This window comes from Pelecanus crispus, chromosome 3 (assembly GCF_030463565.1).
Source record: "Pelecanus crispus isolate bPelCri1 chromosome 3, bPelCri1.pri, whole genome shotgun sequence".
NCBI lineage: Eukaryota > Metazoa > Chordata > Aves > Pelecaniformes > Pelecanidae > Pelecanus > Pelecanus crispus.
The window spans coordinates 92,715,045-92,731,933 of record NC_134645.1 but is presented as its reverse complement, the minus strand read 5'-3'; the positions used below and the strand labels follow the sequence as shown (position 1 = coordinate 92,731,933).

Sequence of the window (16,889 nt, the reverse complement as noted above, 5' to 3'; positions counted from 1 at the left end):
CTCTATCAGACCAGGAATGCCTCCACTGGTCCTGAAGCTCTTATCACCTACCTAACCAGTTGTTAAAAAAATTGTTTTTAAAAAACAAACAAAAAAACCCCCACCAAACTGGAAGAAGCAGCTTTTAATTTCTGGTCTAACTATCAGAGGAAGTATGTACCAGAACAGTCCCCACTTGCAGTAAGCAGAGCAACAGAAGTTCCTGAAAACATTTAATTTTAACATGAAGCTTAATAAACATCCTCCTTCAAAAACACAAGCATGTGCAGGACTACCAAAAAAAGTTACATGAGTGAATAACAAATGATTCTTCTCACTCTGATGTTCTTTTCTAGAACTTACTTGGGACAGAGCAGGGATAAACACTCTTCTGGATTGGTCTTATGCACAAAAGCTGTAGAGGCATCACTACTTTCTGCAAGCTCTCACAAGATGTTTCAGAATTGCCAGTAAATGTGGCATCACTGCACTTCTTTCAGTGAATCTAGGTCTTAAGAAATTACTTCTGAAAGTTCATTTCATGAGATATTGGTGATATACACTAGTGTGGCAAATAATTAACGCTGTAGAAGAGTAGCATGCTCCACTACGTAATTTACGTTACTAGTCTACAATATGGATGGTTATGCACTTTTTGTAAGAACACATGAAAAAAAAAAAGGCTTGGTATATACCTACCTGTGCTGCTCGAAGCTCTGAAATCAGTTCTGTGAAACTCTGATTTCTGGCTGGTTCAGAATCCTGCACGATTTGTGACTGGATATTAGTCTTCTCTATCTTTTCTCTAAACAACAACAGCAAAACCAGTTATGCAATGTGGTGACTTGGCATACTAACAGTGGCATACTAAAAACCAAACACCGCCCCCGCCACCAAATGGTACCACAAAATCAACCCATGCAAGCTCAAAACAAAGAAAGAAGCAACTAGGCAGTACATCTTTATACAAAAAAATTTCACCTGTAAGGTGGAATCTTCTCACCTCGCACAAATTTGTTTGTTGGGACTACACACGGGAGGGAAACAAAACCTAGTCTGCATCAGTGGAACTCATCTATGGGCCTCTCCCAAGCAAAGATCTATAAATTACGAGTACACACAATTGCTAGGTTTTTTCCTCATTACTAGCATGGGATGCAAATCTTATAGGACCTACAGTGCAGTGAATCTAATGGTTCCTCCACTACCTGGATCTCTTGTGGCCCCTGATCTACTGTGTATCTTACAACAGTATCAAAACATTTTGACACATGAGCAGAGCCATAATACCAGAACAGGTGTAGTATACACGTTACACATTCTGATATGAGTAAGAGTATATGAATTTTAGCATTAAAATATTCCCCAAATGGAAGACTGTAGTCCTCCCACAGGTCTGCAACATCAGCAAGAAGACTAAGAATTAAGTGCCCATAATCAACATAAACCAATTTTCAAAAGAAAAAACAAAACCACAAACCTAAGAAACACTGCAAAACATGCACCTGACAGACTCTGCAGTGATTCTTCATCAATACATTAATAAACACAGCTAAAAACTCCAGAGATTTTAGGTCAGATGTTTAAGTGAGCCTACCTTAGCAATATTAATTCAGACATTAAACACTGATTCTCCTTAAACATTCGTTCCTCATTTTTTTTGTTTTGGATTTGTAGCTCTTTCATTTGTTTGTATAACCTCTCATTCTCCTAAGATGAGACAAAGTTAAAGAATGTTCATAAATTACTGTTTTATCCAGTTCAAAAACAATTGTCTGTGACTTGCATAGTTTGCCTACTGAAACAGTGGAAGTGAACACTAAATGTTTCATTACCAAGTTTCTAAAATGGGTATCTACTTTCATTATCTTTATGCTAAAGTAGTACACAGTGACCTCTACAATCTTGTCTAAGTGTCTGTTCAGCCTGGAGATCCTAGGCCAGTTCCTCTGCAGAGCTATCCCAACTATATTCTAAAAGCACAAACATGGATGGGTGCTGATAGATCAGAGCTCAGCCTGCCCATGCTCCAACCCTGTGGACACAAACCATCACCGATCTCACAGCCATACTGGCAAGACATTGCGCCTATACCAAGAAATGCTGCTGAGCACCACCTGGAAGCTGGTTAACCTAACCTATTTGATTTACAGCTGCAAGTATTCAAAAGGATTATTAAGCTTCCACTACCTATTTCTACACTTGACTAAGTAATAAAAATCAGACACACTAATAAGGTTTCCTTGAAATGGGCTGCTCACATCCTGTGAAAAACACCTTAAAACCAGAACTAGATAATAACAAACTCCAGATTTCTAATTTTGCCTAAAAAAAATAGTTTTCTACTACATTTGGGGTAAAAAGTTTGTGGTTCTTTATTGGCCATAAAGTATTTTCCCAGTTCTCAACTGACAAGTCAGCATATTTTTACAATTTAGAACAGTTACATGGAAACGTGGAAAAACTTAGCCCAAACTAGGTATGTGTGAAATACTTTTTAAACGTGCAATATATGTTTGCCCTTCACACCTAAATTTCATCCACTTTTTAGATAGCAAGATAACTGTTTTCAACAGAAAAGTAGTAACCATTAAAAAATTTTGTTTCTGAATCTGCCTAGAACACAGCTCAATATGCTGTGTGGTATACCTGCTGATAACCTTGAATAATAACCTCTTGATCTTCAATTTCTTTTTTTATTTGTGCCAGTTTTTCTTCAGTGACAGGAACTGTTGCTGTATGATGGGTCCATCTCTTTTCTTGAGTCTCTTCCATACTTCTTAACTTTCAGAAAGACAGACACACATAATTAATAAGAAAGTTTTGTTAGCAATATGGAATTCTCTACAAGACTACGCTTTTAAAATAGAAATAGGTCAATCTTTTAATTAAGATATGAAAGCAGACCAATAAGCCAATCTTATTATTGGAGTTTTACAGAAGCATTACAAAACAGGAACAAAGTATAAAAAGTTTGGGAAAAGTTAACAAAGTTTTACCCTCCCTCTTCTGTTCTAATGTATCTAGACAGGAGGGTATGGTGGAAAAAGCCTGGGAATATGCCATATAGACAAAACACACTGAAAAATGCATCAAAAAAAATAAACAGCATCTCAACATATAATACTTATCTACAACAAGTGGTATCTGTTAATCTCTTAAAAAAAAAAGAATAAGAGGGGGTTTTTTGGTTTGGGTTTTTTTTTTTTTTTACATAAGAATGAGTTAAATCTTTGCAAAAAACCTGCTGCAGAACTCTCAAAAGAGTGAACAAAAGGAACTTGGGATAACAGTTTATCCCTGTAGCAAAAAAAAAAAAAATCATGTCTTATAGGCAAGAAATGTAACAGCAGGTATGCATTTACAAACTAGCAGTATGTGTGTAAACGTGGATTTTTGGCTCATTAACAACTCATGTAAAATAACATTAATTAAATCAATGTAATTTTCAGAAGTTTTATAATAATGGGATACAAGATGATAAAGTACCTTACTCTGAAGAACATAGTTTTCCTGACCCAACCGAGAAAGCTCTTTTTCATGCTGTGTTTTCAATTCTACTATCTTTGTCTCTATCTCTTTCTCTTTTTGTGAAACTGTGCTGGTTAGTTGTTGAATCAAATCACGAGCTGCGTTCAGGTCCTCCTCTGCAATTTGTACTCGTTTTAACAAATACAGTTCTCTATCACAACTTTTGATAGGAGAAAATGATAAATCCTAGTGAAGAGAAAAATTTGGGGAAACGTTACACTGAGCTGATTCTTTACCAAAAACTCTGCTCATCAATTTTATTTAACTGGCTTGTCTGGCTCTCAGCAACCACATAAGGCACTTAAAGAAAAATAAACCAACAACATTCTAATAGCAAAACATCTTGCATTTATTTTAATGAGCTACTTTCTCATTTCCAAAATATGTGTGAGGAAAATAAGCCAAAAAAACCCAACAAGAAACATTCACCTGTCATATCGGAGCCACTACACAGCTACCAGAATTATTCTATTATGCATCTTACTTTCTGAAAAGCAGTAATGATCTAGGTATTCAATGCATAATTTTTTATAGAGTTTATAAGGAAGAAGGAAAATCCATCACAGTGCTGCAACTTCAGTCATCTTGGAGAAGACAGAAGATACTATTAAATACTCAATGCAATGCAAATAGAAGAAAATCCCAAACAGTAGTGCTATTTAACATTCATAACAGAATACTTTTAAGTAAAGTTTTATTAACATTTTCCCCTTTTCTACCACAAAATAGTAATTTTTAGAAATTAATAAGCATTCCAACTTTACGTATATAGAACCACCCAAGCAGTAGAATTATCCAAGCAATGCTTGGATGCTGTATGATTTTACTAGCATATTTTAAAAGCAAAAACTAGTATTTGACTAAAGGAAAGTCTTTATTCAATATTTCAGCATTTGCCCATCTTGTGATAATTATTAAAAGTCTTGACAAAATAGGCTTGCAAACCAAGTTGTACATACTATCATTAGGAGCATCACTGATTATTACTTACGTGCTGATACTGCCTGCAATAGTCCACAGCCTGGTGTCCAAGATTATTAACAACTGATTGGCCAGACATAACTCTGTCAATACCTCCCTTTGGATTTGGTTCATTTGTTGCAGATCTTATTATCCTAGTAGCAAATAAGGCTTCTTGATTTAGGCAGAAAGTAAAATAGAAAAAAATTAAATTCAGAATTTAATGTCCTTTCAAAAAAAAAAATCTATTCATGTGATCCACCCCTTAGGCGTATAAATTAAGTATTCTACAACCTGAATTTTGAATTAAATATAGAAACATGAGAGCAATGAGACATCATGGAAAATGTTGTAGTTTTTTTTTAAGTAACAAACTCACGACAAGATAAAACAAAACCCAAGAGAACAATTGAAACAAGTAGCTGGATAATAAATCCTTCATGAAACAAGGTTAACCTTGGTTCTCTGCTCGAGAAGTGGCCAGTTATCTAAGTATACAAAAATACAACACATGTCAAGCTATGGTGAAGGTAAGGCACAGCAATTTTCAGAATGGACTTTGGAGTGCAGACAGCATACAAAGACATGCAACATTTATTTGTTGCATCAAATAGCAACTTGACTGGAAATTAAAAATCAGGGAAGTTCCCCCTAGAGAGTAACTAACATACATGAAACTATTCACATCTTACATCTTCTGAAACACAGATAGTAAGTAAAACTGCCACTTCATTTCTGCCTATAGCAATTTAAGCTAAGAGCTCCTCCTTAGGAATGTTATACCTGAAAACAAACAGGCAATGATCATTTTCTGTCATAGTTTTTTACATTTCTCATGCTATCCCCTCACAAAGATGCTCCCTTAGCACTGATGATTAGGGGATTGTTTGATTCAATGCCATTCTCTTCCTAGCTTTAGAGGTCCCTGCAGAATGCATCCCAGTGAGATTAACTTCTGCAGTCACCTGAAATTGCTATGGACAATGGGCATAGCTAGCGAGGGAAGAACATGTTTGAATGAGGCTACTGGCCTCATTTTCTCAGGACTCGTCATTCACTTCAACACCTCCATCTGGCTGTACGCCCTCCTCTTCTCCAGGGAGCGCCACAGCAATGCACTGAGGAACTACGGTCCCTTAGTTGGACAGCTGCCACTGAAGCATCTCCCTAGGATGGGCACCATAATCCTAAACTGCTTTTCCCAACACTACCTGCAGGGTTTTTAAAAGCATTACATCCTAGAAGTGTGCTAAAACCTGGGCATCTGTAGAGTTATTTTCCCATGCTCAGAGATGGCAAACATCGTCTGCAAAGACGCGAAATTGAATTATCTCATGAAACTCTTCAGGCTTCACCCAAAAATAAAAAAATTCAGTCCTTTACTTGCAACTTAGCTTTCGCAGGACTACATTGGTGTTCTCCTTTCCTTAGTGTTATAAGAGACATGAACAGAAAATAGGACTTTCTTTCTAGTGCTTTCTTTGTACTCTAGGAAAGCAAAGGTAAAAAGAAGCAGCTGAGAATAGAAATTCAGCATCACACACAGAAGTCAGTGTGTCAACAAATCTTTGCATTTACTATAATGAGAAGTGTAGCTTGTAGATACTTATTTTTGAACACCAGCTTTTTCTATTGTTTTGGTCCTACTCTGAACAATAGGTAAGTCTCAAACATAGTGGTGGTATATGTGAGTGGAAATGAAACAAGACTACAGTGCAAAACTTTATTTAAAAGTCTTCCCGCAACTTCATGCTGATACAGAAAAAATTCAGTACTTAATTGCATTGGGGTTTAGATTTCTTCTACAACATTCTGAATTTTTTTTTTTTTAAACTATGAAGCATGAACAGGAAACAGGCTCTTAAAACCCAGACTTCTTACAATAGAATTACCTTTAGATCTTGATCTATCTGCAGGACTTCTGGCTTTCACACTCGTCTTTTTGAAAGTTTCTTTTGGCGTTTTCTTTTCATTAACTGGAAAAGACTGTTTCGAGAGTGCAGTGGGTTTCCCATACCCAGAACTTCTAACCACCCCATGAGGACCATATGAAGATCTCTTTTTATGTAAAGGTGCTGGACTTCTGATATTCTTGTATAACATTGGTTTAGTTGTCATTGATTCTGATCTTTCATTCTTCAAGGAACAAGACCGAAGAGCCTGTGATAGAGCACATTTGTTTAAAACAAGTTTTAGGCTCTAGTATAACCTGAAGGTAGGCTTCCACTACTAAAAGAACATAGAACCAGTTACCAGAATGACACAGCTGTAAGACTCAGGGTGGCAGGAGGCATTATTTTTAACCAAATTAACAGTATGTCATTTTGCAGAATTTTACTACTTCAGAAGTATACGTAGTGCAAGTATTTTGTACTGGCTCCATTTAATTGTTCTGGGAAGTCGTATTACATTACAGGATCTTTAGCTTTCCAAAGCAGGTAGCTCGTGACTAAAGGCTAATCACAGTGAACACAGAAACCCAGTGATGAAGAGAGGAACAGTGGCAGGCAGAGTAACCCTACTAAACTTGATCATCAAAAACAGAGCACACAACTCCCAAGACCAGCAAATGAGAAAGCTTAGCCTGTTGGCCCTGGTGGGAAATGCACCAGGATGAATCAGCCAAACAACCTCTCTCCCTGCAATGCCTGGCAGACAGAAGCGGTGATTGCCTAAAGGAGTGTGGGGCTAATTTAGGGGATGCAAGGAGAAGAGAAATTGGGGATGCTGGCAGAAGATTGGAGATTGTGTAGATCTTGTTATGGAACGTTTGAAAGGATTGTGGGAATGTGCAAAATTTACAAGATGTTTAGGGAAAGGATAAAAACTAGGTAAAGGGAGAGATTAAGGTGGATCAAGTAGGAACAAGTGTGGGAAAGAGAGGGAAAATAAGATTAAAGAAGCTGGTGACATGACCAGCTTGCTGGTCAATACACTTGTCTGACTAAACCCTACATTGATCACTGCAGTCTCTCCTATATTTTTATTGAACTGTATTTCTAACTGTCCTCTCTGTAGGTGTGCTCTCTATTCTGAGCTTGTATGTGTTTATACATGTCCCCCCCAATGAGAACATATACTCAGACTCGCTACTAGCTTGAGCTGGGGACATGGAACCGCAGCATCCTTGCACGTATTAGGCTGGGACAAGAAGAATCCTGCTGGTCCCAAAGTCCGCTGGATTTGGCTACCACTAATGATAGCAATGGTAACATGAGAGTTTCAAGAAAAACAGCAACAGTCTCTCAATTTCTAAATATCAGAGGGTAATCAAATGACAGGCAGTCTAAAAATATATACATTTTAAATGTATTTCCATATAATAAAAATCTGGTTGATACTACTTACTTGTTTAGTTTTGCTGCCTTGTGAAAGCAGAGAGTCTTGTACTATTTCTTCTCTTAGTACATCAGGCTGTACTTCACTGGTCCGAATTTCTTTCTCAGTCACCCTCTGAAAGTTATCGTCATTCACAGCTGTCTGCAGAAAGATGCTCTCTTCTTTGTTAATTTTTTCAAATAAGTTTGTCTCCCATACCATATTATTCTGGTGCTCTTTAAAGGGTGAGTGGCTGATGAGGTCATTTGCTGTGCTGCCTACCAGTTTCACAGGACTACAAGAGAATGGAATAAAGTCATATATAAGACTTTTGCCCTTTGCTTTGCTACCACTCTGGAAAAAGTGGGCCATTTTTCCTTTAGGTATGAGCTGTAAAGATTGCTTGAATTTGAAAGAGCCACTAGGCTCCTTTTAAGAACAGCCTTGCAGATGTAGTTACACAGATTCACTCCCATGCTGTGGAACAAGAGCCATTTCCAGGCAGTGACTGTTTTTGTGGAGGTACCAAACTGGGCTACAAGATGAACAGCTGCAAGCATGCAATTAATGCTAATAAAACAACGAATGGTAATTTCTGCTGGGTGCAGCTATGCAATAAGCTTCCAAAACTCATTTGCTAAGCATAACCTATTTCTGACAGCTCCAGGACCTGTGCTTTCTGCTCTAGGCACAACAGTTGGTGCAAACCAGAAGGAGATATGGAGCACAGGTTAGTAAGAATCATGAGAGTAAGCAGAATAGGAGGATTTGATCTTAGATTATGGAGGCTGGAGAGCTAGGATAGGATGTGGGCTGAAATCCATGTATGGGGGAGGGGAACGAGCAGAAGACAGAGATCCTAGCTGTGGTAGCTCTGAGAGTGAGGAACACTCCTCCAAACGACTTGGCAAACATTGCTGCTTGTCATTCAAACAAAGTTTGGGAATCCCTGGTCTAAACCAATTAACCCTGTATATTCGTTTTAGAATTCACTGCAAATGCCACAATGCCAGTGCAAGACATAATGAAATTTCAGTATTGAATTAGGGAAAAAGACAGATGAGTTATTCAGTAAGCTGTTTTTCACAAATAGTTAATGGACTTAAGTTACTACAATTCTTAAAATGCATTCTGAAATAAATACCTTTCAGACTCCACATAGAAACTTCTGATATTACATGAATGTCCTTTAATTGGTTTCATCAATTCTTCCACGGTAGGTAAATCTAATTAGTGCAAAATAAAAAAAATAAAATAAAAAAAAAACTTTAGAAAAAATATTTGTAAAAAGGACAACATTTAAAAGTGTTTCATAAACGGAGTATTAAAGATATTACTAGTTCACTCATTTTACATGCTTGTACAATACATGCCTGCCTTTAAGGTATTTACCTGATTCAGTAGTTGACATGTTTTTTGAACAGATGTCATTATTTTGTGAAACACCTTGCACTAAGCATTCTGAGACTGCCATTGCCGAATCATGCAGTTTTTGCTCATCAGTGTCTCCCAAAGACTGATCAATATGATGGTATGCTTGGTGTAACGCTTCAAGGTCACTGGTGGTTTGCCCATAGGAAGTGCCTGTGAAAAATGCAGGCTCATAAGAGACACTACAAGATTTTCTGTTTTGGGAAACATCCCACTGGAGCCTGTGTTTCACTTACTAGCTTGATATAATGTGGTGAGAACAGTGATTTCAGTTATGAAAACAGTATTCCAAAATCTCATTTTTATACTAAAAATAAACAGTTGCCAAGTTAATTAGTACATACTAAATAGTCTCATCTACAGTTTGCATGCCTCTCCAGCCCCCTCGCCCACCCCAATATTTTACCAGTACTAACAGCATATGTGATATAACGATTTCAACAGATACCATCAGAGCCATACTCTGGATATAAGTGGCATACAGTGTTTGCAAAGTTTGGTAAGAGAATGTATTTTATAATTGTGTTCAATGCTGTCAAAGAAGAATTTTAGCTATGATGAATAACCAAGGGAGACGGTATTTAAAAATCAAACTGCAATGTCAAAAGCAACTTTACAACAACCGAGTGTAAAAAAAGCTGTCTTTTTAGCAGAAATGTGACTTTTTCCTGAAAAATTTCCTCCTCCTTTCAAGATTTGTTACTAAAAGCCAGGGGTTTCATGTTCACTGATAACCTAAGAACAAATGAAGACATCAGAGACACCTATCCCACTAAAGTAAAATTTGGGGGTTTGGGTTTTGGTGTGTGTGTGGTTTGTTTTTCTTTTAAAGCAACACTTACCTGCTTCATTCATTTCAATTCCACCCACTTCTTCAGGCACATAATGTTCACCTGGAGCTACATCTGATGTTTTGACAGCCTTTTGAAGTTCTGTAGTTGAATCTTGTGAATCAAGTAATACAACTAAAACCAAGAAGATAAATGTTAAAGAAAACACAATTCTCTTATTTATACACTGTCTAAACTGGAACTACAAGTATACCAAAGCTTATCTTGATGTACTAAACACACAAAAAATGCTATATAGATTATTCTAATGCCATTAATGGTAAACTGATTAACTGCAAGCATCAAAATCTGAGTACCAACTAGATGTAGTAAAATAAAAAATTACATTGACAATCACTTTGAAGTGCTGACATATAGATTAAATTTTAACCATTTCAGTCTAACACTTTCAGTAGAACACAATCAAATCAGGTGAAAAATATAAAAATAGTAAAAATCAGGTAAGAAAGTTTCAAAAAATTACGCTTAGTATTCTCCTACTGATCAGAGTTTATATTTTACCTTTAGCCAGCATGCCAGCGTTTTCTTCTTCCTAACAAAAATAAAGAAAAAAAAATTACTTTTTGAATTTCAGGGGGAAAAAAAATCTGGACTAACTTTAAAAGTTGGTCCAAAACCTATGAACAGTTCTTAGCATTTAGAACTAAGCAGTTCTTGGTGCTCCAAGAATATTCACTTCTCTAAAACTGTCCTTAAGACGCCAAGAAGTCCTCAACATCCTGTACTCTATAAACCCTCTCACAAGTGACCAGGAACTAAATGCTGCTCCGCATAAATGGAATAATATTTGCACCTTCCTGGTTCTCTTAGATTGTAATTTGAGAAAAGAAAATAATGTAGCAGTAAGTACATTACATAAACATTTATTAGAAATACTACTCTAATAAACTTACCTAAAAAGAATTAAAAAAACCCCATTTATCTATTATAGAAGAACACGTGGTGCTCTATAGACTCCTTTCGTAAGAAAAAAACCAAATCAGAACCTGTGCTCCAGGAACGCACCAGATGTACTCCAGCCACACGTGCTCTACATCAAAAGACCTGACTAAGCTAGTTGACAGTAATACCCCAAAAGCTCCGACAGTGCAGATCTTGGGCCCTCTGTCCAAACTGTCTCTCTGTACAGAACCACTTCCCTCAGTCTGTGCCACTTGCTGGTGTAGACACCACTGTAATAGTTCCATAGAGAGATTAATCACTACCCATTCTGAGGCTGAGGCTCCAACCTAAGCTCATCGTTTGTGCACTCCCATCCACAGTTCTTAATTCAAAGTAGGAGTAAGCAGGAAACCCTGTGAAGAACTTAATCCTTTCAGTGATGTGTCACAGAGAAGCATATATCCTTAATAGAACAATATAGTCCCATGACCACTATATTCTTTTCTTTCAGCTAGTACATATATAAAGGTTTACTGTATTTACAGTTATACATTGCAGAGCTTTTACAATTCATGCAAGTAATATACAGATTTGGTAAGTTATACCTGTGCTTGAGGATTTAAATCAACTCCTGACATATTGTTTTGATTCACCTGACTTTCCTCAGTTTTAAAGGCAGGATTAGCATCTGTTTCTTCTTCAAAATCTTCACTGTAGCTGCCTGAAGAGTAAAATAAACATCAAATAGAATGAATATTCAAGGAAGATAAAGCAGTAAGGCAAAGCTATTTCCTCTTCCCCAACCTCTCGTCTAAGAAGAGCTACTGCCACTATTAGTCCTTTCACAAAGGCAACAGAAAGGTTTCAAGACTGGGTGTGGTACTAAACCTACAGTAAAAGTCGCACATAATATCTCTAAATTCAAATGGTTTGTCTTATGATCAGATATATTTTACCTCTGTCTCCTCAAGGAGTACTTGAATTGACCCCTTTTATTCAATCACTTTCTCTCACTTAAAGGTGAAATAATGCAATTCCCCCCCAGTAGACAAAGTACTCTGTACATCCACCTTGACAACTCCAGCCGTTTTTAGGGTCAGAATCTGTAATTCTGCTTCCTCTGACCTGCTTTGGTGGTGCAACAGCCACTCTCAAGAGTAAGCATTATTTAAAAACACAAGTGTGTCAGAGAATGAATTTTACAAGCAAGCCAAATGCTCCTCCTTCAGTTACCTAGGTCCTTCCACAAGTTCTGATTCCCTGTTGCTGTGTCTCCCCCACTCAGCTCCTGTGGTGACAGGCTTCAGTGTCTGCATTATCTGTAATGTTTAAATCCAGAAACATTGCAAAACACTGGTTTATAATGTGTTCTCTCTGTGTTTTGTCACCAATACAACTGACAGAGTCTAACTCGTATGTAAAAAATACTCTATGAAAAGTCACTATTTCAGCACTCTGTTTGGTTTTGGACCATGAGAAGTCTGATCAGCTGAAAATAGTTTTCTCATACTGACTTAAGACATGCACAATGCTTACTATTCCCACACACGTATTACCCACTATTTTGTTTCCTATCTCATGAAATAGCAGTTTGACAAAGACTAAACCAAACCATGCATAACACAGATTGGTCATTCCAGGTATTCCATAAAAACTGTCTTCCTAAAAATCAGAAGTATCAATTTCATAAAACTGACCATAACAATCAAGTAATTTCAACTGTTTTGTTCAGAAAAAGGCTACCAAATTGTTGTAGCATTTCTGCTACAACTATCACGTTCTCTTGCAATCTACACAATAATCAAACTTGCAAGGAGAAAAGATATCCTGCAATTAAGGTTTACAAATACAGCCTCTTTGTGTTTGGGAAATTCAAGCCTGACAACAGGACCTCTCAAAAATTCAGCTAAATACATGTGTATTTGAAAATACGATCTGTTGATTAAATTACAGGAATACATTCTATCATACGTTAGCAATGAAGAGTGAAATAGATAGAGATGACAAGTGAAAGACAAGTAAGATGGAAGGAGTCTACCATGGAAATTTGGGAAAAAGATCATCTAAGAGTAATACTGCAGATTACAGAGATTAAACTCAGGTATGAAAAGACAGTACAAAAATACAGATGACAATTAAGACACTGGAGTAACTCAAACATTAAGTTGTATTTCAACATCGGGTAATTTTTTCTTCAGTTTTTGATCAACAGTTCCCAGGGGTTCTTTGCTGTTTTTCTTTTAGACATCGATCACAATAGATTAAAAATCCACTTCAGAACAAAACAGCACAAATCAAAAGCAAACCCCTGAAACCCTCTGTCTGAATACCAGCTGTACAGTCATAATACAAAGGCAGACTAAAAGGCTAATGTGAGAACTACAGAGAAATGCAAATCATTAATATGAAAATTACATTAGCTTTCAGATAAATAAAAGCTTTACCCACAATAGTCAGGGTGATACGGGAAAAGAAGTCAATTGGTTCACATATTACTCAGAACAAAAAAGTTCAGTGAGGATGCTGGACTGTCTTGAGAATCTGAAACCTAGAAAGAGTCAAGTTTTCTGACCAGCACCAAAGGCAACACAGAGTATGGACCAAGCTATGAGACTGTAGTATAATTTCCTCTTTCCAGATCTTTAAATTACATCCCATTACAAACATGAAGATCCTACACTATCCTCTGACACCCTGCTGTGACATTTTCTGAAGACTTTGCATTTGAACTGGAGCACTAATCCACAGCTTTCATTTCTGTTATTCTGTTTAACGAGGTTCTCAATTCTTAGTGTACACACAGAAAAAAAAAAATCTTCAAATTAATGACTTAGAAAGACGGTATTACCAGATTTATCTTCAGGTGTGGATTCCTCTTCTCCTTTTTCACTTTTTTCATTTCTGAGAAACAAAATGAAAATTTTACTCTCTTCTTGGACAGCAAATAAATGTAGAGTTTTTTCCCCTCTATTTCAAACTTTGATACCTCTTACAATTAGCAATAAAACTGAAAACCCAAATTTGTCCATCATATCAAATCATAGGTGAGAAAGGCAGATAAATGTCAGCAATTATTAAAACGAATATTTAAGTTTTTACAACCGTCCATAGTTAAAATTCTCAATCTAACTCTTAAAATCACTCCCTTTCTGCATTCCCTCCAACATCTACATTAGCTTCTCAAAGAAATGTTTATCATTCAGTTTGCTTCCCATTCTGACCTTCTTACTCTGCTTTAACAAAAAAAAAAAAAACCACCCCATAAACCCTCTCCTTTCTTTCCCTTTTTCCTGTAAAGTTAAAGTTTTGTCCTTACCTAAAACTCTGCAGAATTCTGACCCTCCAACTGTTTTCAAATTGGAAGTTTCCTTTGCATTCAGCATTTTTAGCAACAGCGGCCTGAATTGCCCCTTCATCTGTTTCTCTCACATATGTCTGAATTTATTTTCATGTAACTGATTATAAATGGATTGCCCTAGTCTATGAAAATTTTGTATCTTTCCTTTAGATTAATTTGTAACATCATGTCTAAGGGGACACAGAACCTTTACTGATCTACTTCCTTGTTATTATCAGTTAACTTTTCATTTAGTTACACCTTACCATTAAGAATGTTAAATCAACTTGTAACCATTGACTTATGCACAAGACTGTGTAGCTATGCCCACTCATCACCAAGTCATCCTCTCACCTTATTCCTTTCTTTTATTTATTAAGCTTATTTCTGGCCTTGTCTTCCAAAAAAAACCCCACAAAACCCAACACCCAACCCAAAACAAACCACAACAAACAAACGAAACACTAACTGAAATCATACAGGATCTTGTCCCACAAAATCTCAGTGGCCATGGTATTCAGACACCCAAGTCACATGTGTCCACTAATACAGTCCACAACTTTTCTTCCCTCTAAATTACCGTACAAATGGTGCTAGTAATACAGAATCATTGGAATCCAGCTCTTTATTTAGTCTTGAATAATCAATAGTAGAGGAAGCTTCTTGTTCAAGTTTGGCAAAGAAGATCTCTTTTTCTTCTTGTTCTTCCAAGGTATCCAATCCAACTCCCACGATACTTTGATTAGGCCCAGAAGCTAAAACTGAATCTAAATTTCAAAACAAAGAATAAACTAATTGTGTCTGTGCTCTGTGTCCACACAGAATAGTCATATTAGTGAACAACAACTATAGACACTCACAAAATATTAACAGTATCAAATAATCACAAGCTAGTACCAGGAGCCTTCAGCTCACAAGATGCAGCTGACAGACGTGAAGAATCCTGACTTGCAATGTATTAAGGGAAACAGTCTGTAATAATAGTTTATTTAGATCTAGCCAATTTCATGAAATGGCTGCACTCTCAGTTCTCACCATTTGTCTCCAGGCTGTCTCTACTTAAGGAGACAGCAACCCCATTACTTTTCTGAAGCTGCATCTTTTCCACGTGCATATTCTCATCAGTTTCCCCCACAGGCCGCGAAGCGTTCTGTATCTTGACAAAGCTTCCAGTGGCTCCAAGCACTCCTAGGAAAAAAGTTGCAATATTCTTGACTATCATCTGAAAGCTATTTGTATGACACTTCAGCCTTTTAGTCATCTTCCAGAACCACCAATTTTAAGCTCATGTTGCAATTGCAAAGATACCCAGTCTCACAAATCACATTCATCTAACTTCAGTTTCTATTATGAGATATGTAAATCTTGTTTGATTGCAATTAATTAGTTTATTATATACATTTTGTTCCCATCCTTCATATTTGCACACAAACCTACAGTTCAGCACAGGGCAAATATAACAACTGTAAAAATTGACTTACTGTAACATTACTTATGGAGGACAATCACACACACAAACCCTGTATAGAAATTAATATTTCTTTGTTAAAAGCCTATTAATTTTGTTTGATCTACTACCCACAGACTTTTCAAAATGGTAGGCATTGGCCCAGCAGTTCCTTTTCATTTGTTACAAATCAAATGCTTTAAGGAAAAAAATAGTAACCAAAGTTACTTAAGGGTCACTAATGAATACCCAGTTCTTCCATTCTGTATGTTTATGCAGCTACAACATGCAGTTGCTCTCCTGACTGTAATTTCATTGTTGTGAGAGTTCAACATCACCTTACCAACTTTATGTGTGAATTCTGCTCTCAGACAGAATGATGCCTTATCTACTTCCTTATGGAAAACTAAAAGCCAAATATTACAGTATATTACTAGTTAAAAAGCAGTACCAAGTCCCTTCTGCCTGACCCTAAAACACACACAGTTATACTTAGATTCTTCACAGGTCCTCTTATAGAACAGCTAGGAGAAAAGCTGCTTATGCATTTCACCCAATGACATATGAAATGATTTAAAAGTTATCACAGAAGGGAACAGAAACCATGTCCGTCTTTTCCAACATGAATCTCCAGTAGGTAAAATAAACTCGGAATTTTTTGTTCTGTCTGGCCAAATGATGTTTAGACTGTAGCTGTGTCCTTGTAGTGAACATACCAGGAGGGGTGAAGACACTGACAACAGCTCATTTCCTGCTGGCAGGAGACTGCAGGAGATGCATACGTCAATAACCTTTCAGATCAAGAACACTGAACCAGTCTTCCACATGCCGATCAAGTGCTTCAACACTGGGCTGTTACTCTGTCCTCTACACAGGTTCAAACAAATTCCTTTTACGAAATGCCATATTTGCCTATATCATCACAGAAAATCCTCTGCATTCTGAAAATGTACTGAAAATGTACCCCAGGTGAGGCAGGGTGGGGAAAGTAAGAGTCTGAATACCTTTTCCTTCCCTACTGGGCAGCCCTTAGCATATGTATTCTGATTATAAGAGCCTCCTCATTAAGAAGTATGTTGTTTTTTTCTTGACTTGCAATGACAAAGTCCCCTTGCACGTTTTATTGGGAGGTTAAGTGCCTAAAATTCTACAT

General features: G+C 36.9%; 1 protein-coding gene across 1 annotated transcript in view; it reads right to left on the bottom strand.

Moving 5' to 3' along the window:
- Positions 1 to 16,889, bottom strand: part of CEP162 (centrosomal protein 162) — a 45,955-nt gene that overhangs the window by 16,158 nt on the left and 12,908 nt on the right. Inside the window, exons 7-21 of the mRNA XM_075707868.1 lie at positions 15,325 to 15,477; positions 14,870 to 15,056; positions 13,801 to 13,853; positions 11,558 to 11,673; positions 10,572 to 10,602; positions 10,062 to 10,184; positions 9,181 to 9,372; positions 8,933 to 9,014; positions 7,819 to 8,083; positions 6,363 to 6,630; positions 4,502 to 4,644; positions 3,469 to 3,696; positions 2,629 to 2,763; positions 1,577 to 1,689; positions 679 to 784 (exon numbers count right to left, since the gene is read on the bottom strand). Coding sequence (XP_075563983.1) covers positions 679 to 784; positions 1,577 to 1,689; positions 2,629 to 2,763; positions 3,469 to 3,696; positions 4,502 to 4,644; positions 6,363 to 6,630; positions 7,819 to 8,083; positions 8,933 to 9,014; positions 9,181 to 9,372; positions 10,062 to 10,184; positions 10,572 to 10,602; positions 11,558 to 11,673; positions 13,801 to 13,853; positions 14,870 to 15,056; positions 15,325 to 15,477 — 2,195 coding nt within the window. The remainder of the gene's footprint in view (positions 1 to 678; positions 785 to 1,576; positions 1,690 to 2,628; positions 2,764 to 3,468; positions 3,697 to 4,501; positions 4,645 to 6,362; positions 6,631 to 7,818; positions 8,084 to 8,932; positions 9,015 to 9,180; positions 9,373 to 10,061; positions 10,185 to 10,571; positions 10,603 to 11,557; positions 11,674 to 13,800; positions 13,854 to 14,869; positions 15,057 to 15,324; positions 15,478 to 16,889) is intronic.